Source organism: Salvelinus sp. IW2-2015, linkage group LG2, assembly GCF_002910315.2.
Source record: "Salvelinus sp. IW2-2015 linkage group LG2, ASM291031v2, whole genome shotgun sequence".
In the NCBI taxonomy this organism is placed as follows: Eukaryota; Metazoa; Chordata; class Actinopteri; order Salmoniformes; family Salmonidae; genus Salvelinus; species Salvelinus sp. IW2-2015.
Genome location: NC_036839.1, coordinates 30787532 through 30808772, shown reverse-complemented (window position 1 = coordinate 30808772; position 21241 = coordinate 30787532). Strand labels below are relative to the sequence as shown.

The 21241-nt window shown below is 43.1% G+C and overlaps 2 protein-coding genes across 5 annotated transcripts; one reads left to right on the top strand and one right to left on the bottom strand.

The window, feature by feature from the left end:
* Positions 1–506: 506 nt before the first annotated feature.
* LOC111978107 (intraflagellar transport protein 20 homolog) lies at positions 507–6738 on the bottom strand. The gene is given in 6 exon segments (XM_024147647.2): positions 507–1128; positions 1130–1151; positions 2355–2458; positions 2818–2903; positions 3185–3335; positions 6627–6738. Coding segments are annotated over 5 exon segments (399 nt in total). The 5' UTR covers positions 3312–3335; positions 6627–6738; the 3' UTR covers positions 507–1068.
* Positions 6739–6817: 79 nt separating this feature from the next.
* On the top strand, positions 6818–18871 carry LOC111978101 (BTB/POZ domain-containing adapter for CUL3-mediated RhoA degradation protein 2-like). 4 transcript variants are annotated; one of them, XM_024147650.2, is made up of 7 exons: positions 7098–8160; positions 9113–9321; positions 9508–9696; positions 9972–10141; positions 15992–16127; positions 16369–16565; positions 17376–18871. In XM_024147650.2, exons 2-5 carry the CDS (start codon positions 9225–9227, stop codon positions 16019–16021), a joined length of 486 nt encoding a protein of 161 aa, XP_024003418.1. In that variant the 5' UTR covers positions 7098–8160; positions 9113–9224; the 3' UTR covers positions 16022–16127; positions 16369–16565; positions 17376–18871. The 4 variants fall into 4 exon arrangements, with proteins under 4 accessions (XP_070304514.1, XP_024003418.1, XP_070304509.1 ...); XM_070448413.1 differs by lacking the exon at positions 7098–8160 and adding an exon at positions 6818–7024 and having other exon boundaries at positions 15992–16565; XM_070448408.1 differs by having other exon boundaries at positions 15992–16565.
* The last annotated feature ends 2370 nt before the right edge of the window (positions 18872–21241 follow it).

Sequence of the window (21241 nt, the reverse complement as noted above, 5' to 3'; positions counted from 1 at the left end):
TCTCAAGTGATGAATTATCAATTGGTACATTTTAAGTCAAGAAAAATATCAAGGTTATATTAAACATTCTTCATAAGAATTTAAACGTTTGATAATCTGCACACAGGTGAGCAATAGTCAAGAATGTTGACACCAAGAGAATCAAAATGCATTTTTTATTCAATATACCTCATCTATTGATGAAGTAGGTCTATTAACCTTTAACATAGATAAGATGAATACAGAGTTGAGAATTTTTGAAAATGTTCTGGATATATATACTGTAACATAAAACGATTATAATACTTTTCGAATGTAATAGTGTTTGGTTATAAAACTGGCCTGAAATTCCAATAAGGCACCGAGGGAAGATGTTCTGGTGTGGTCCCAGACAATGGTGAAATGATCAGATAAAACACCAACACAATTTATTCGTACCTTAGATGTAAACAAACAGAGTTAAGATGACAACAGGGGGGGGGGGGGGGTGTACAGTCAACACACAGCAAAAATACATGATTTTCCCCCCCTCCTCAAAAATCATGAAATTATTTACAGTAACATGCAATACCGTACTTAGCCTTTTACCTTTTCTACAAGTGAAAACAATCTATACATAGTAATTCCTTTGAATATAATAGTTATAATCCATTCCTTTGTATATAAATAGTCTTTCTTCCCATTTGCTTGTCTGACGTACTGTAGTGGTGTGAAAGGTTATAACGCTATAGAGCCCCAGGTTCTGATTACATTCAAGCGTTCAACACTTAAAATGCTAAAAAAAAATATAACTAGGAAGGAGGGTTGTCACTTCAGACCCTGCTAGTGAAAAAAACATGTTTTGCTCTAATAGACGGGTGACAAGTTACTTCTAACTTTGCATGTAGTCCGTCTCGCTAAGCAAAAACAAATGTCTGTTTTAGTTGGAGCAGTTTTGTATTGCTTGTGTGGGGTGTCAGAAAGGTTATTGTGTTCAGATGAGCGATTCGCGTGAACCCATAGTGTAGTGGATATCACCCATAGAAAAATACAGGCACCCTGGAACATGGTCACAAACGCACACTAATACTGCGGGCTTTCATCACGATCTTATTTCTGCAGAATGAACTGGTTCAATGACTCCTTCTGCTCAGCTCCCACTTTGGAGAGCAGCTTCATACTCGATCCGATACCTTGGAATAGATTAAACAAACTTAATTAAAACCCAGGTGACTGACTGAATAACTGACTAAATCCAACTAACTGACTGACTAAATAACCAACCACCTAATAACCAACTGACTAAATAACCGACTAACCGACTAAATAACTACTGACTAAATAACCGATTGACGCGACTAAATAACTGACTGACTTTAAGGTCAACTCTTGAGAATGAGACACTAACTGACTAGATTTCCTCATCATTATTGATTTCACAAGGAGATTTGACACGTCTTACATTTCTTTCCTAATAAATTTCTTTATATATATTTTTTTTTTTACCCCTTTTTCGTGGTAGCCAATTGGTAGCTACAGTCTTGTCTAATCGCTGCAACTCCCGTACGGACTCGGGAGAGGCGAAGGTCGAGAGCCGCGCGTCCTCCGAAACACGACCCAACCAAGCTGCACTGCTTCTTGACACAATAACCACTTAACCCGGAAGCCAGCCGAACCAATGTGTCGGAGGAAACACTGCACACCTGTCGACTGTGTCAGTGTGCACTGCGCCCGGCCCGCCACAGGAGTCGCTAGTGCTCGATGGGACAAAGACAACCCTGCAGGCCAAACCCTCCCCTAACCCGGACGACGCTGGGCCAATTGTGCGCCGCCCCATGTGTCTCCCGGTCGCTGCGACAGAGCCTGGACTCGAACCCAGAATCTCTAGTGGCACAGCTAGCACTGCGATGAGGTGCCTTAGACCACTGCGCCACTCGGGAGGCCAATCACGTTCGTTTCTGCCTTGAGGCAGAGCTGTCCTCAGAACAAGATGGAATAAGAAAAACACTCCTCCGTGGGGGGGGGCTTCTGATCATTTTATTGGATTCCTCGTGTCTTACTCATGCTTCCAAAGAATTGTGTTCCAAATCGTATGTTAGGTACTATATTTATTGAACATTATATGAATCAGTGTGGAACCCGTCCTCCCCGATTAAGGTTCTACCAACAACCMGTSATATGAATSCTATAAATAAYTAAAWAAATGACCAATTTGGTTGCAATCAATTATCTTAKTTACTCAGACATCAAATTATATTTCAACATAATAAAATGTTTCAGGAATACTAATCTGTTTCTAACAACAACAAAAACAATTTCAGAACAATCTGAGATGTTGGGTGTCAATCATCTTTCTTGTGCTTTTTTGAGGTGAAATGGATTTAAAGTRTTCTTACCTCTCCAGCTGCATCATCTTCTCTGCTATCAGGGCCTGGAGCTGCTGTTGCTGGGCCTCCCTCTGCTTGGCCACAGACTTCAACAGGTTCCTGGCTCCAATAGCCTGGGGATAAGGAGGCAGTACAGCAGTAGGTTGTTCACACAGATAACAAGCCCTCAGGTCATTCCCACAGAGAAGTGCAACAAGTGTACTTAGTGGCCTAGCTAGCTAGCTAGCAGTCAAAGTCCACTGTTTTGTTTTCAAACTGAGATTGCTTGCAAAATAGGCAGATTTTAAAGCCAGCGGTCACGTTGATCTGACTGACACGTTGAAAACAATTGACTGAAGGAGTGAACAACAAGCATCTAATATCTGTGTGTGTGTGTGTGTGTGTGTGTGTGTGTGTGTGTGTGTGTCTGAGCCCTGTAAAGATGGACTAAGAAACTCACAACACTTAAAAAAGAGCCAACGCAGACCCTTACCTTCATCTTTTCTGTCTCTGCCTCTTTTGCCAATTCATCCACCAGCTCGATGAGACCACCCACTATCTTCTGAAACTGGCCCATTTCTGTGTATTGAATGAATGCACGAAAGTTAATAATACCCTATGCTGTAATTAGGGGGCAACAACATTTGAAGAAAACAGTTTTAACATTAGGAAGAGATGTGAGTAGACATCTCCACTGTTCTTTACAAAACAATATTCTATGCAAATTACAGAACTGAACCACAGTCGTCCATACCAAACATCACCCTATTCCCTGGGCACTACTTTTTGCTCAGGGCCCACTATATAGGGAATATGGTGCCATTTGGGACACGAATCAGAAGATAATGSACTGCTCTTACTGTCAACAAAGTCTTCACACTCCTCCTTGAGCTCCCTGGTCTTCTGGTCCACCTCTGGTTCCAGCACCCGTAGCTTGTTGAGCTCATCAAAATGAAGACCAGCTTCAGCCAACGGGTCTTTCGCCATGGCCACAAGACCTGTCCRCAAGAGCTGGGTTATAGATTAGGGGGCTGGAAAAACAACTGCTTTAACACCAATGGATTATATGGATGTTTTATTTATTTAACCTTTTTATTTTATTTTATCCTGCATCTCAATCTAGTCTAAAGAGGTTTCCTGTCCTCATCTCTCGCTAATCTGCACCGATCTAAGAGGGCGGAATAGGTGAAAGATAACTTGGGGATTTGTATTATTTTGGGTCAGGTGTGTCACATTAGTATAGTAATGCACATGCCCCGCCCACCTGAGGATCTATATTTTTTCAGACTTCCATTTCCTGTGTCGGAGGTGTGCAACATCTTGCCATTAAAAGCTCGCTGGATTGAACGCTTTCATTTCACTCATGCGACTCCTTCATACTCTTGCTTGTGCCTGTCATGTTTTCCACCGTTAACGTTACGACCGCGGAAATGGTTTGTAATGACCTGTCAAACACACCCCCGGTAATTGCTGAAATGAACTCAACGGGGACACATCCGTCTTTTCGTTGATTCTATAAGACGGCTTAAGCTTTGTCAGGGATTTAACGCAACGCCTCAACACTTACATCACAAGCATTTTGCTACAACTGCAATACCACCTGCTTTGTATGCGACCAATAACATTTAATTTCAGAAAGACTAAAGATAGTTCGTTTTTTTTTTGTTGAATAAAAAAAATAAAAGTAATAATTTAATCCAGTTGAAATGTTTAGAAATGAGATGCGCTGAAATGAAAGCAACTTTAATAAAACATTGTGTCACAGCGCCTCTCCTCTTTTCCAAAGATCTCATTTAACTGTAATGTATATAACAATATGAATATGTAAACATGCATAGTGTGTKAACAGTATTTGTTGTCTCTAGGCGTCTTTCCGACAAATTTTAATGTAATATCTGATGTTGTTCTTGTCTATAACTGCATGGGCATTAGCTAATGGGGATCCTGATAAACGAAGCCACACAATAGTAATTAATGAGGCTGTCTAGAAAGCGCAGGTGAGTGSACGTTGTGTAGACCAAAAAAAGAAAAGTGTTTGATTGTTGCAGCCCTGTTCCGCCTCTTTATGTTAACTTATTCATATATGCAAATACACCGGGTGTATTTATGCAAATGGGGTACATACAGTGCATTCGGAAAGTATTCTGACCCCTTGACCTTTTCCACATTGTTACGCTACAGCCTTATTCTAAAATGTATTAAATTGTTTTTTCCCCCCTCGATATACACACAACATCCCATAATTACAAAGCAAAAAACAGGTTTTATTATAAAAAAAAMATTTTAATATAAAAAATAAAACTTATACATAAGTATTCAGACCCTTTACTCTGTACTTTGTTGAAACACCTTTGGCAGCGACGATAGCCTCGAGTCTTCTTGGGTATGACGCTACAAACTTGGCACATCTGTATTTGGGGAGTTTCTCCCATTTTCTCTGCAGATCCTCTCAAGCTCTGTTAGGTTGGATGGGGAGTGTTGCTTCACAGCTATTTTCAGGTCTCTCCAGAGATGTTCGATCGGGTTCAAGTCCGGGCTCTGGCTGGGCCACTCAAGGACATTCAGAGACTTGTCCCGAAGCCACTCCTGCGTTGTCTTGGATGTGTGCTTAGGGTCATTGTCCTGTTGGAAGATGAACCATCGCCCCAGTCTGAGGTCCTGAGCGCTCTGGAGCAGGTTTTCATCAAGAATCTCTCCGTTCATCTTTCCCTCGATCCTGACTAGTCTCCCAGTCCCTGCTGCTGAAAAACATCCCCACAGCATGATGCTGACACCACCATGCTTCACCGTAGGGATGMTGCCAGGTATCCGCCAGACGTGATGCTTGGCATTCAGGTTAAATAGTTCAATCTTGGTTTCATCAGACCAAAGATTCTTGTTTGTCGTGGTCTGAGAGTCCTTTAGGTGCCTTTTGGGAAATTCCAAGCGGGCTGTCATGTGGTTTTTACTGAGGAGTGGCTTCAGTCTGGCCACTCTACCATAAAGGCCTAATTGGTGGTGTGCTGCAGAGATGGTTGACCTTCTGGATGGTTCTTCCATCTCCACAGAGGAACTCTGGAGCTCTTGTCAGAGTGACCATCGGGTTCTTGGTCACCTCCCTGACCAAGGCCCTTCTCCGTCAATTGCTCAGTTTGGCCGGGCGGCCAGCTCTAGGAAGAGTATTGGTGGTTCCAAATGCCTTCCATTTAAGAATGATGGAGGCCACAGTGTTCTTGGGGACCTTCAATGCTGCAGACATTTTTTGGTACCCTTCCCTAGATCTGTGCCTCGACACAATCCTGTCTCGGAGCTCTACGGACAATTCCTTCGACCTCGTGGCTTGGTTTTTGATCTGACAATTGTGGAACCATATACAGAGTGGTGTATGCCTTTCCAAATCATGTCCAATCATATATGGGGTATTGTGTGTAGATTGATGAGGGAATAAAATAAAATAAATCTATTTCAGAATAAGGTTATATAACAAAATGTGGAAAATTCAAGGGGTCTGAATACTTTCCAAATGCACTGTAACTGTCTTTATTTTAACACAAAGGGTAAAAAGGTGAAAACCCTGATACAATAAGAAAATATGGAGTGCATTCTTAATAAAGAAAGTGACATTTTCCAATAAATGAAATACTTGAATTGCCACCAAAATCCCCGAACATTCATTATTTGTCCATGCCAGTAAAATGTGCTATAATTCAGTAAATATCTAATGGAATATAAATATTCTAAAAGTTTGGAGTATCTTCATACATTGTCCAACTGTTGKATTTATTCACAAACGTMTTTTAACCGTTTAACAATTTATGACCGTTGCTACATTAGTAAACGAGAGGAGTAGTTGACAAGAGAGAATGCCTGAAAATATAGTTTACAATAACAAATAAAAAACATACTATTTGATTCTGTGACCTTTGACTAATCAAAAGCAACATATCTGACATCAATTAGTTACGAATTAGTTGGCACACATACAATAACCGTTAATCAGTGCTAGCTAGCCAGCTGCTACTTTGGCAATATTATGTAGCTAGGTTAACMTTAACTAGCCAACGCCGGTTCTTCAGTGGGGTCTTGCTACTTTGCTAGCTATCTTGCTAGCTAATTAACGTTAGCTGGCTATCTCACAGCTTGCCCTGATCGGACTGTCCTGTTGTGGGCAAAATAGCTAGTAGAGGCCGGTAGCATTAGTGAACTGTTTCATTTAGCTGACCAGCTATTAGCCGAGCGTGAGTTGCTAACTACAATCTGTACAAAATTCTAATTATTATTGTTTACAAGTGAGAAAACTCTTAAAGTCAGTCATTCACTTACCTTAAATGTATTTAAACGTAATATCAACGTGGCGGTTATGTGGCATATAATCCACAGTACACTTCGGCTGCCAGGGAACAGTTGTGTTTGACCAACTAGTGTAACTTCCGGTAGGGAGGGGGGGAGGGGGTTTTGATGGGAATTGTAGTACACAAACATTATTTGTAGTAAAACTAGTCGWGTTGCGGACAGGGTATCAAGCGAGATGGTGGATGGTGGTTGGAAGAGCGCGCTTGTTTGAAATGGAAAAGGGTCCTGGTAGCTTTTGATGAAGATGAACATCAAGACGAAGCAGCTGCTTTATAAGTGGSATGCACTGTTGAGCTTTAACATCCCGAGGGGTTCGTGATGATTGTACYGAGATTGTGACAGCCGGTTAAATGGCGTCATTTGAGAAGGCAAGAACTAGATGTAACGTTATGTCAGAATAAGTGCAGTATTAACATAAGGAGACATATAGTTAGAATACGGAGGAGGAATGGAGGGAAAAAGAGAGGCAGAGGTCTCAGAGAGGGAGGAAGACGGTGAGCTTGAGTCGGTTAAAAATGGCGGGAAAAAGTAAGATGGTGTGTTAAAGAAGAATGTTAGAAAGTGTAACCAGAGTGATCTGAAGACGGGAGGAGAAATGGAAGTGAATGAGGGCGAAGTATCCGAGGTGTTGGGTGTGGTGAAGTTCTCGGAGCCCGAGGCTTGCACCGAGGGTCAGGATAAAGATGAGCCTGTGACAGTAGGAGTGAAGTTTTTGGAAAAAGTGGTTATGTGTTAATTGTATGGGTGCCCATGGGGCTGGGCATCAGAAACGTCCCGTGCGAGAGAGGCAGGTTGAGGTTTCCAGGGTTAGAGCTGTGCAGAAGTTGTCATATGCTGAGGCAGTGAAGAAAGTAGAGGAAGATGGGTCAAGGGGYAGGGCTCCTGTGAGGAGTGGTAGATCTGTACCAGTACAGAGGGATAGGCCAACAAGTGATATATGTTTCAGTGAGATTAGATTTTTAGCAGTTATAGAAGTGGTTATCTACTGTATTGCAGGGATGGAACGTAAGTCGCAGAAAATTGAGGTMGTGGTGGCAGCTGCAGAGAMGTATTTTGGTGGATGAGYCTTGACATCAGAAGAGTTACAGGGTGTGTTAAGTGGTGGTGTCCCATCCTTTCAGGCTGTTGGCCTGAGGGAGGACTACATAGATTTAAATAGTGGAATAGGGTGGTTTTATAAACAAACAAAAAAAAAAAATCATTTTTGTGAGTGTAGTGTTAGATTGTAGGGTATTTGTTTATTTATTTTTTCAATCGAATTATAAAGGAGTTGTACTCCAGTCTAGTAGGTGGCGGTAACGCAACATTTATTGGATGCCATCTGCCGTTAAACTTTATCGAAGAAGAATTATTTGTGTAGTCAACTTTTCTGTAGTTGGGGATAGTTATTTAACGTCGTTGCCTTGTGAATATTTACAATTGTAGTTGGCGTAGCTACATTACATAGCTTATAATGTACTGAACTGTTCAGCAAAATAATTACCCCAAGAGAAACACGGCGTGGGTGAGTATCTATAAAATATACTATCTAGCTAATTGTAGCCATCTTCAGCTAGCCTTTGCCGGGGTGGCAAAGGAGAAAGTCCGTAAGCAACACATTTGACTCTATCTTTCAAGTTAGGTTTGCCAGCTAACGTTAGCTAGTTATTAAACACTAGGACTAGGTCATTTAAGTTCGTCTGAAAGATCTTGAATTTGTGCTTAGACAGATATTTTTTAATTTCCTATTAAGACACATTATAGCTGGCTAACAACAGTAAGTTAGCCAGTAGCTAGCTAGCAAGCCAGCACAGCTAACGTTAAGTAGCTAGTTGAAATACAATTTGTGACTCAACCTTATGGCATGTTACTAGGCTTCATCTCATAATTATACGTACAGACGTTGTATGCTTATTGCAGTAATCTCTAATGTGACTATACTTATTAGGACTTATGCCATGACCGTTATGAAAATACATGCCATTGTATTTTTATAGTAGTAGCCATAATATGTGGAATGGGTTGATAACACAACACACATTACACTGCTGCACCCAAGTTCCCCAGAGACCCACTGTCTTCCACTGGTATGCAACGTTTTTGGGGACATTCTCCCAAATAAGACCGTTTGTTTATTGTATGAAGATGGACATACACACACACAGCATAGTGGGCCCAGCCACATTCCATGCTAGGGGAAAAGGAAATCGAGAGGAAGATACTGATTGGGTGGGTGGCTTCCTCCAGCCATTGTGTTCACAATGTTTTCGACTATTGGTGTTTACGTATGACCACGTTGGCCTACTCTGGTCTCATTTCAGTCAATGACTATAAATTTAAGGTTTTCKGATTTCAGTCCTTTCAGAAGGACGTTGTCCCAACTGTCATCTTGTTAGTCTGTCATCTCAGCAGAGGCCAGGGCTTTGAGGGCAAGGCCTAAAGAAAGCAGTGGTTTTCTATTGCCTCCCCTCCACCAGGTATGATCTGCAGGGCCAGTGAGAGGCTGTGGCGGCCCCCCCAGTAGCTCTCACCACGGCGGGGGACATCAAGACCTCCGTCTGCAGGGTGGTCATCTACCTTCAGAGGGACATGTCCGGGGACAGCTGCCAGCTCCCCCTGCACCGGCTATGCCTCCAGACCCAGGCCATCTCCACTGGCTCCCAAGCCATCAGACSTCCCTATGAAGGTATACATGGAACAGTGGGCAATAAGAGCAACGGTGTGTCATGAATGAATGTGCCAATATCCTCTGTGTTTCATGTAGGCTATACAGTGTGATAGGCTGACTGTACTTTAACGTGTATGACATCTTTTACATTCTTGTATGGTGATGCCAAAGAGACATTTCCATCCTTTTCTCCCCCCCCCCCAGCCTCCCAGATGGTGTGTCCCAAGTCCAAGACGTGCAGCTACAGAGCAGCGTTGGGCCTGGGTAACAAGTATGTGCGTCTAAACGTAGGGGGGACCCTATTCTACACCACGCTGCAGGTGCTCACCAGGCAGGACTCCATGCTGAAGGCCATGTTCAGTGGCAGGAAGGAGGTCTTCATTGACAGAGAAGGTGCGAAAGACTGTCAATTAACAATTTACAAAAGCTGAGTTCCCTGTCGCTCTTATGGATCAGAAACATAGAGGAAACTCTACTTAGTCTAATATAGACTTCAGAATGGAACAGGTGGCTAAAGCAACAAATATCAACAAATATCAGCAATAATTAGCATATTTCTGTGTATCTTTTTTTATGATGTGCCATAGGACCTGTACATCTAAATGGTATTTGTAATCTAAAAATCCGTTGACCGTTTCCTTTCACTTGCCTTGCATGGTCCTTTCCAGGCTGGATCCTGATAGATCGTTGTGGGAAGCACTTTGGCTCCATCCTGACGTACCTGCGGGAGGAAGCGGTCACCTTGCCCCCTGCCAGGCAGGGGGTTCTGGAGCTGCTGGCAGAGGCCAAGTATTACCTGATCCAGGGTCTGGTGGAGCTGTGCCAGGGAGGCCTGCAGGTCAGTGACACAGAGAGAGACGTGTGCTACAAATGCCCCATAGGACTCTGGACAGAATTATGGCACTACATAGGGAATGGGGTGCTTGGGGTGCAGGCTGTGTGATCCAACCTGCAGCTTTGCTAGATCCTAAATCTGTGCATGAAGGCAACATACTGTACTGTACTGTGTGTTTGTTTGCTGCCGTTCTGGTGATGCCGACTTGAACATGACATTCGCTCCACACGTTGCTTCCTCGTGTTGTGATACTTGCTTTAACCAGTTTGTCTACTCTGTTAGTGGCTGAAGGACAACAGTACTGTTTGTTTACTATAAGTGGCAGTTAGGGCTAACACAATTACCATGTAACTGATGGTTATGGATGAAGACGGTCGTGAAAATAAAATGACCATTAAAAGAAAAATGGTATTGTGGAATGAGCAGCTGACTGAAGACGGGAGTCTAGTTGAGTCTGTTTCGGCCGTAACGTGGACTCTTAACAATGGGATTAAACGTTTTTTGTTCCTTGCTGAAGCAAGTAAACAGGGTTTTAGTTGCCTAGGCAATGCCCCCCACAATGCATCAGCAGTAATGTCATTTGAGTTGAATCGACAAATCACAGCACATATACTATAAATACAAAAGTATGTGGACACCCCTTGAAATTTGTGGATTCTGCTATTTCAGCCACACCTGTTGCGGACAGGTGTATTAAATCGAGCACACAGCCATACGATCTCCATAGACAAACATTGGCAGTAGAATGGTCTTACTGAAGAGCTCAGTGACTTTCAACGTGGCACTGTCATGGGATAACATTTCAAGTCAGTTTGTTTCATTTCTGACCTGCTAGAGCTGCCCCGGTCAACTGTAAGTTCTGTTATTGTGAAATGGAAATGTCTAGGAGCAACAAAGGCTCAGCCACAAATTGGTAGGCCACACAAGCTCACAGAACTGGACCGCCGAGTGCTGAAGCACGTAAAAAACATCTGTCCTCGGTTGCAACACTCACTACCGAGTTCCAAACTGCRTCTGGAAGCAAKYTCAGCACAAAAACTGTTCGTTGGGAGCTTCATGAAATGGGTTTCCGTGGCAGAGCAGCCGCACACAAGTCTAAGATCACCATGCGCAATGCCAAGCGTCGGCTGGGGTGGTGTAAAACTCACCGCCATTGGTCACTCCGTTCTCTGGAGTGATGAATCACAGTTCACCATCTGGCAGTCCYACGGATGAATCTGGGTTTGGTGGATACCAGGAGATTGCTACCTGCCACAATGCATAGTGCTAACTAACGTTTGGTGGAGGAGGAATAATGGTCTGGGGCTGTTTTTCATGGTTCAGGCCCCTTAGTTCCAGTGAAGGGAAATCTTAACGCTACAGCATACAATGGTATTCTAGATGATTCTGTGCTTCCAACTTTGTGGCAACAGTTTAGGGAAGGACATATCCTGTTTCAGCATGACAATGCCCCCGTGTACAAAGCGAGGTCCATACAGAAATGGAGAGCAAGGGGAACCACTACTTCAAGGTCTCAAAGCGAGTGACATAACCGATTGAAACGCTATTAGCGCGCACCACCGCTAATTAGCTGGCCATTTCACATCCGTTACATTACCACATTGTAGGCCTGTTACAATGCATGAATCATGACGGTTTTGACAAATATCCACTTGGTTAGATCAGATTTGTTGAATGCGCGTCAATCCGGCGTCCTTCCTCTATCCCCCGAGGTCGGCGTTCCATTGACCTCTTTACCTCATCTATGCTGAGTCTTGAATCAATGCCATGTTGAATTAAAAACCCCTCTGGCTTTCATTTATGTCATGTCCCCTTTTTTTTGTGACAGATGGGGGATGTCACTTAACAGTTTATGAATGAAGTGTAGTCCATTTTCAGATTGGAATTTACTGCTCAGAGGCTTATATTATTAAATCTTTGAGCAATTTTTAAGACTGAAATGATAAAGCTTTATAAGAGAGATTTGCTCTACATTTTTACAACGTTTGATGTGATATGCTCTACACTTGTGGTAGTTTAGTAAATACACGTTTCTACGCTTGGGTTGTATACCATATACTGGAATATTTGGAAAAGTCCACAGGATGGATTTTCAATACCATTTTAAACAATTTCTTAATTATTCTTTAAAAAAAAAAAATATATATATATATATTTGAATCTTTTTAACTACTTAAGTAAATACCTGCAGTCAACTTGTTCAAAACGTTAGACGATCGAGAACATTGCGTCACATTATGAAGCTTACGGTAGTGACACACAATGATGAGAGGCCGGAGTCTTGTGAGTCACTCTGTCATGCAGTATGCTCCGGGTGATGAAATGAACACTATGGAATTCACAACTAAATGTTTACCAGCTAGATATCTTTTAACTAAGTTAACTGTCTAAAATGTGCTAAATGATCTGCAGTTGTGCATTTGGTTTGTTTAATTAAATAACTAGTTATCTTAAGGGGGTTAGCATCTTCCAAATCAACCATTCGCTTGCTAACAGTAGAGAATCCCTTGCTAACAGTAGAGAATCCCTTCTTGGACCCAAGAGCCTTGCTGGCTAATATTCGTTTTGGGGGGTCCGGCGAACTGTGAGTAGCATTTTTGAGGTAGTTGTATACTTCACAGGAGGTCGGTGGCACCTTCATTGTGGAGGACGGGCTTGTGGTAATGGCTGGATTGCCTGGTTCCTCTCTAGGTTTCTTCCTAGGTTTTGGCCTTTCTAGGGAGTTTTTCCTAGCCTCCGTGCTTCTACACCTGCATTGCTTGCTGTTTGGGGTTTTAGGCTGGGTTTCTGTACAGCACTTCGAGATATTAGCTGATGTACGAAGGGCTATATAAAAATAAAAAATAAACTTGATTTGGATTGGAATCAGTGGATTGGTTTCCGTTCGCTCCGTTCCAGCCATTATTATGAARCGTCCTCTGCTCAGCAGCTCCCGCTGGTTTACTTGTATTAGTTTAAGGTRAGAAATCTTACAAAATGTTCAATGCGCTTGTTAGCATTTAGTTAGCGTGGATGAAAATTTTGGCCAACATTCTGGCAAARTTTCTCATCAACGTAACATTTGATTCCAATGCAATTTTCTGTTCCCAAAACTAAAATCTGTAACGAACACAGTGGACAAAGTTTTTTTGTAGACTTTTAGTCTTTGCGAAAGTTTTTTTTTAAATGGCATTGTTTTAGAAAAGTGCAACGGCGAATTGAGTTAGGGAACGCCTACTCTCTGAAGTGTGCACTAACGGAAATATTTAAATGTATGCTAGAATGTGCCAAATACAATCTTGCCAACTCATGTTTGGCTCTGCCTATTTCCTTGCTTGTCCTGCCCACCATGACTCATTTYTTCCCATTGGAAACGACAGGCTGTGGTTTATCTTAGTTATAATCATCTTTGGGAGCTTTGTGAGGTGATAAAGTAACTCTTCTWCTGTTTGCCAGCCATATATCTTAGAACTATTAAGTTCAATTTCTAAGATGTGCTAAATTCTCTCCAGCTGGGTTTTTGCTAATGTTAGCTAATTGGCTAACGTTAGCTTGCAGCCCACAATCCCCTCCTGGATTAAGATCCTATTAAGATCCTAAGATCCTATAAGAGGCTATTTTTTTAAATATTTTTGAAACAAAACAATGTGCCCCCTTGTGTGCACTASCGGTAATGTCATATATCCCGGGATCGTATGGAAGTCTGGATACAGCCCAACCCTAGTTACAACAATGCTTAACCTCTTTATATGTAAGGGTTGAGGGTTAAGTTTCCAGTCCAATTCCAATTCTGTGAGCATGCTTCAATCAGTAAAGGAACTTTGACCTCACCTTCTGACCTCATTGAGTTGTTGAAATGGCATTGACCCGAGCCATCGTATATGTCCTGACACACAGCCTTTTGTATTGTTCAGCAGCACAGAGCCAGTGGGAATGGAACCAGGCATTGTTTAGACTGCTTCTGGCCCTTTTCTCACTATGTACTGTAACAGGATGTCTGCTATGTACTGTAACAGGATGTCTGCTATGTACTGAACAGGGATGTTCTGCTATTGTACTGTAACAGGCTGCCTTTGGTGTCTCTATGTACTGTAACAGGAGTGTCTGCTATGTACTGTAACAGGCGCTGTGGTGTCTTATGTACTGTAACAGGCTGTGCCTGTGGGTGTCTTCTATGTACTGTAACAGGATGTCTTGTGGTGTCTTCTATGTACTAGGTAACAGGCTGCCTGTGTTGTCTTATGTACTGTAAACAGGCTGCCTGTTGGTGTCCTTCTATGTACTGTAACAGGATGTCTGTGGTGTCTTCTATGTACTGTACAGGATGTCTGTGGTGTCTTCTATGTACTGTAACAGGCTGCCTGTGGTGGTCTTATGTACTGGTAACAGGCTGCCTGTGGTGTCCTTCTATGTACTGTAACGGATGTCTGTGGTGTCTTCTATGTAACTGTAACAGGATGTCTGTGGTGTCTTCTATGTACTGTAACAGGATGTCTGTGGTGTCTGCTATGTACTGTAACAGGCTGCCTGTGGTGTCTTATGTTCCTGTAACAGGGTGTCTGCTATGTACTGTAACAGGATGTTGCTATGTACTGTAACAGGATGTCTGCTATGTACTGTAACTAGGCTGCCTGCTATTGTACTGTACAGGATGTCTGCTATGTACTGTAACAGCTGCCTGTGGTGTCTTATGTACTTGTAACAGGCTGCCTGTGGTGTCTTCTATGTACTGTAACAGATGTCTTGTGTGTCTTCTATGTACTGTAAACAGGATGTCTGTGGTGTTCTTCTATGTACTGTAACAGGATGTCTGTGGTGTCCTGCTATGTACTGTAACAGGCTGCCTGTGGTGTCTTATGTACCTGTAACAGGGTGTCTGCTATGTACTGTAACAGGCTGCCTGTTGGTGTCTTATGTACTGTAACAGGCTGCCTGTGGTGTCTTCTATGTACTGTAAACAGGATGTCTGTGGTGTCTTCTATGTACTGTAACAGGCTGCCTGTGGTGTCTTATGTACTGTAACAGGCTGCCTGTGGTGTCTTCTATGTACTGTAACAGGATGTCTGTGTGTCTTCTATGTACTTGTAACAGGATGTCTGTGGTGTCTGCTATGTACTGTAACAGGCTGCCTGTGGTGTCTTATGTACTGTAACAGGGTGTCTGCTATGTACTGTAACAGGATGTCTGCTATGTACTGTAACAGGATGTCTGCTATGTACTGTAACAGGCTGCCTGTGGGTGTTTATGTACTGTAACAGGATGTCTGCTATGTACTGTACAGGCTGCCTGTGGTGTCTTATGTACTGTAACAGGCTGCCTGTGGTGTCTTCTATGTACTGTAACAGGATGTCTGTGGTGTCTTCTATGTACTGTAACAGGCTGCCTGTGGTGTCTTATGTACTGTAACAGGCTGCCTGTGGTGTCTTCTATGTACTGTAACAGGATGTCTGTGGTGTCTTCTATGTACTGTAACAGGATGTCTGTGGTGTCTTCTATGTACTGTAACAGGATGTCTGTGGTGTCTGCTATGTACTGTACAGGCTGCCTGTGGTGTCTTATGTACTGTAACAGGGTGTCTGCTATGTACTGTAACAGGCTGCCTGTGGGTGTCTTATGTACTGTAACAGGCTGCCTGTGGTGTATTCTATGTACTGTAACAGGATGTCTGTGGTGTCTTCTATGTACTGTAGAGATGTCTGTGGTGTCTGCTATGTACTGTAACAGGCTGCCTGTGGTGTCTTATGTACTGTAACAGGGTGTCTGCTATGTACTGTACAGGCTGCCTGTGGTGTCTTATGTACTGTACAGGCTGCCTGTGGTGTATTCTATGTACTGTAACAGGCTGCCTGTGGTGTCTTCTATGTACTGTAACAGGACCAGAAAGAGCTGTCTCTGTGTGTGTAATCCCTGTGATCACCTCTGCCAAGGAGGAGGTGAGACTGATCAGGCCTGCACCAAGCCTGTAGTAAAGCTGCTGTACAACCGAAGCACAACAAGTACTCTATACAAGGTACTACTACTACTACAAGTCAAGTGCCTTACAAAATGGCGGTCTATGCTTGTTCTATTGTTTGGAGAGTCACTAATAGGTAATGACTGCTAGTAAGTGCTTCGTGAGGGCCTCTAAAATACTCCTCATGTACTGTGTTGACAATTAAATATCTTACTGTACTTCTTGATCCGTGGGTTGTATTCCTCCACAATGAAATACTTACTGTACTTCTTGACCCGTGGGCTGTATTCCTCCACAGTAATTCAGACGACAACTGTTGAGGAACATTGAGCTGTTTGACAAGCTGTCTCTGAGCTACAATGGCCGTGTTCCTCTTCATCAAGGACGTGATCGGTGACGAGATTTGCTGCTGGTCGTTCTACGGACAGGAGACGCAAGCTGGCAGAGGTCTGCTGTACTCCATAGTCTACGCCACGGAGAAAAAACAGACCAAAGGTTGGTTCAGAGTCACTCAGTACTCAGTCAGTCATCAGTCAGTCACCAGTCAGTTCACTCAGTCAGTCACTCAGTCAGTCACTCAGTCATCACTCAGTCAGTCTCAGTCACTCGTCAGTCAGTCACTCAGTCAGTCACTCAGTCAGTCACTCAGTCAGTCACTCAGTCAGTCAGTCACTCAGTCAAGTCAGTCACTCATGTCATCATCAGTCAGTCACTCAGTCCACTCAGTCAGTCAGTCACTCAGTCAGTCACTCAGTCAGTCACTCAGTCAGTTCTCAGTCAGTCACTCACATCACTCAGTCAGTCACTGCATCAGTCCTCAGTCAGTCACTCAGTCAGTCACTCAGTCCGTCACTCAGTCAGTCACTCAGTCAGTCAGCTCAGTCGTCAGTCAGTCAGTCTCAGTCAGTAGTCACTCACTCAGTCAGTCATCATCAGTCAGTCACTCAGTCATTCAGTCCAGTCACTCAGTCAGCTCAGTCAGTCACTCAGTCAGTCAGTCCACTCAGTCAGTCAGTCACTCAGTCAGTGTCAGTCACTCAGTCATCAGTCAGTCACTCAGTCAGTCACTCAGTCACTCAGTCAGTCATCAGTCATCAGTCACTCACTCAGTCACTCAGTCACTCAGTCACTCAGTCACTCACGTCAGTCAGTCACTCAGTCAGTCAGTCAGTCACTCAGTCAGTCAGTCAGTCACTCAGTCAGTCACTCAGACACTCACTCTCAGTTCATCACTCAACTGCACGTCACACTACTTTTGCCCAGCAGCTAATCTTCATGTTGGCCCTGTCCGTCTGTCTATCCCAGGTAGAGTTCCCGGAGGCCAAGATCTACGAGGAGACCCTGAACGCTCTGCTCTATGAGACACTTCCTGTCCCTGACGACACCTTATTGGAGGCCACACGCCGTCGCCACGCTCACTGCGGTTCCCACAGTGAGGAGGAGGAAGGCCCCACCCACTCGGGGGCGGACCTTAGGGAGCGCGTGCGCCGTATCCACGTCAAGAGGTACAGCACCTACGACGACCGGCCGCTGGGACACTAAGGATGCGTCTCAAATGGCGCACTATGAAGTGTACTACCAAGTGTACTACTAATCCTTCAACTCCCTGTCTCCTGGTCAGTCACATCTCAAAGAGAGCCCCCCCCCCCAAAAAAAATGGGTCAGATGATTCATCATACTTATCAGCAACACCAATTGCTTCTACTGCAGTCCTTGGTGAGAGTTAGTGTTGGTGCCCTATTTCCCCATCCTATGCCCATATGGCACTGGTCAAAAGTAGTGCATTATGTAGGGAAAAGGGTGCAAGAGAAAGGAAACTGGTTCCCCGCTGGCTCTTCACTCATTCYCAAACACCCACCGCTGAGGCACTGTTGTCGGTGGTCTCACAAATATGGCCTTGGGCACAAAATGGCTGCCATGCTGCATCACCCTGGTGCCTGACAGACTTTTTGTCGATGGACAACTGATGATTTTTTTAAACGTTGAGATGCTTACGCTATTTCTCCTTTTTAAAATTTGTATAGAACTCTCTTCTTCACATTAAATCATAATGACGATCTTCATGTTTATACCTCGGTCTAGAATGAAACCGATTAGATATATTTTCCCACATGAGCTTTTATTCAGATAATTTTYGCTTTTATTCAGATAATTTTGGCTTTTATTCAGATAATTTAGGCTGCATTCTATTTTCTGTATTGTGCACTACTTTTGACCAGGGTCCAAATGTAGTGCACTACAGAGTACAGAAGTGTGGGTAAACACAGGCGACTATATTGATAATGTCACCTTGTCCGAGAGAGAGTTGCATCGTGAAAACGTCACGCCAGGGTAAGTCAACATGAAACACAGCCCTTATTTTAAGTGTTTCTAAAAATCTAGGAGGGAAAATAAATGGTGGAAGTACGATTGGAACCATTTCCCTGTTTGACCGCTAGGTTTTATGGGTATTGTGGGGATCTATATAGGGAATAGGGTGCCATTTGAGACAGTCCTAAACTGTCATCACTTCAGCAGCCAATCACATATCAGATAGGTCTACAGACTACTAATAGGTAGCCACCGGACAGTTAGACACAGGTTCATTTATTATACAGCTATAGACCATTTCTTTTGGAGTTGTGTGACAAGTTATAGATTCAAAACCAGCTATCATAGCCCTATTGCCTTCTGTGAATAGACAGGGAAGACGGTGAATGTTTTTTTTTTAGAGTGTATATTTATAGTTTTGAGATTTTCTCATATCACATTTTGACATATAATCATGCCAAAGACTTTCAATGAAATTAACACGAGGGACAAATTCAGCGACGTCTATGAATCGTTCATCCCCGTTACCAGATACTTCGGCCCAATGCTTTGTGCAGTAGCCCCGTGGGGGACGAGGTTAGTGAATGGCAGATCGTGCTTATTAACAATTTTAATCAAGTATTCACTCAAGACATTTCCTCTTAACGCTGAAGAGCCTCTTGTGTTTTTAATGCAGTTGAATCTTTATTCCTTTTTGTTTTTCACTTGATTTTCCGTAATAAAAAAAACGTTTCAAATAATAATACAACACAAATAGCCCAGTCTTTGTGTCACAGTGTTAGGTTCTAATTCTCAGAGTAAATAAACTCTACGGACATTATGAAAGCTTAAACCAAGTTTATTCTTCCCAGAGGATCAATACAGCTGCATCAGACAAAACATGTTTACACCAACACAAGCGTATGTGTGTGTATATACAGTGGGGAGAACAAGTATTTGATACACTGCCGATTTTGCCGATTTTCCTACTTACAAAGCATGTAGAGGTCTGTAATTTTTTATCATAGGTACACTTCAACTGTGAGAGACGGGATCTAAAACAAAAATCCAGAAAATCACATTGTATGAGTTTTTAAAGTAATCATTTGCATTTTATTGCATGACATAAGTATTTGATACATCAGAAAAGCAGAAACTTAATATTGGTACAGCAATCCTTTGTTTGCCAATTACACGAGATCATACGTTCCTGTAGTTCTTGACCAGGTATGCACACACTGCAGCAAGGGATTTTGGCCCACTCCTCCAATACAGACCTTCTCCAGATCTTCAGGTTTCGGGGCTGTCGCTGGCAATCCGGACTTCAGCTCCCTCCAAAGATTTTCTATTGGGTTCAGGTCTGGAGACTGGCTAGGCCACTCCAGACCTTGAGATACTTCTTACGGAGCCACTCCTTAGTTGCCTGGCTGTGTGTTTCGGGTCGTTGTCATGCCTGGAAGACCCAGCCACGACATCATCAAATGCTCTTACTGAGGAAGGAGGTTGTTGGCTAAGATCGTCGCAATACATGGCCCCACCATCCTCCCCTCAATACGGTGCAGTCATCCTGTCCCCTCTGCAGAAAAGCATCCCCAAAAGAATGATGTTTCCACCCTCCATGCTTCACGGTTGGGATGGTTGTTCTTGGGGTGTACCTCATCCTTCTTCTTCCTCCAACACGGCGAGTGGAGTTTAGACCAAAAGCTCTATTTTTGAATCATCAGACACAGGTACCTTCTCCCATTCCTCCTCTGGATCATCCAGATGGTCATTGGCAACTTCAGACGGGCCTGGACATGCGCCTGCTTGAGCGAGGGGGACCTTGTGTGCGCTGCAGGATTTATATCCATGCGGCGTGAGTGTTACTAATGTTTCTTTGAGACTGTGGTCCCAAGCTCTCTTCAGGTCATTGACCAGGTCCTGCGTGTAGTTCGGGCTGATCCCTCACCTTCCTCATGATCATTGATGCCCCACGAGGTGAGATCTTGCATGGAGCCCCAATCCGAGGGTGATTGACCATATCTTGAACTTCTTCTATTTTCTAATAATTGCGCAACAGTTGTTGCCTTCTCAAAGCTGCTTGCCTATTGTCCTGTAGCCCATCCCAGCCTTGTGCAGGTCTACAATTTTATCCCTGATGTCCTTACACAGCTCTCTGGTCTTGGCCATTGTGGAGAGGTTGGAGTCTGTTTTGATTGAGTGTGTGGACAGGTGTCTTTTATACAGGTAACGAGTTCAAACAGATGCAGTTAATACAGGTAATGAGTGGAGAACAGGAGGGCTTCTTAAAGAAAAACTAACAGGTCTGTGAGAGCCGGAATTCTTACTGGTTGGTAGGGATCAAATACTTATGTCATGCAATAAATGCAAATGAATTACTTAAAAATCATACAATGTGATTTTCTGGATTTTTGTTTTAGATTCCGTCTCTCACAGTTGAAGTGTACCTATGATAAAAATTACAGACCTCTACATGCTTTGTAAGTAGGAAAATCGGCAAAATCGGCAGTGTATCAAATATTTGTTCTCCCCACTGTATATACATATGTATGTGTGTGTATATTGTATGTGTGTGTATATATATATAATATATATATATATATATATATATTATATATACATATATGGATGTGTGTGTATATATATATTTTATACTACAATTTAGATGCACTCCTCCTCTTCTCCAACATTACATCTTTTATGGTTTGACAGGAAGTGATGGGGTAWTAACTGTTCCTTCTCCCTTAAGGTGACCTGACCTCAACCCCGTTGATGCCTAATCCAAAGATCTCCACCCGTATCACCTATAGCAATCCTGTGACTTCCTCCCGTCTACCCAGCACATTCCAAAGCCATCTGGCTCCTATAGATAACCATTAACT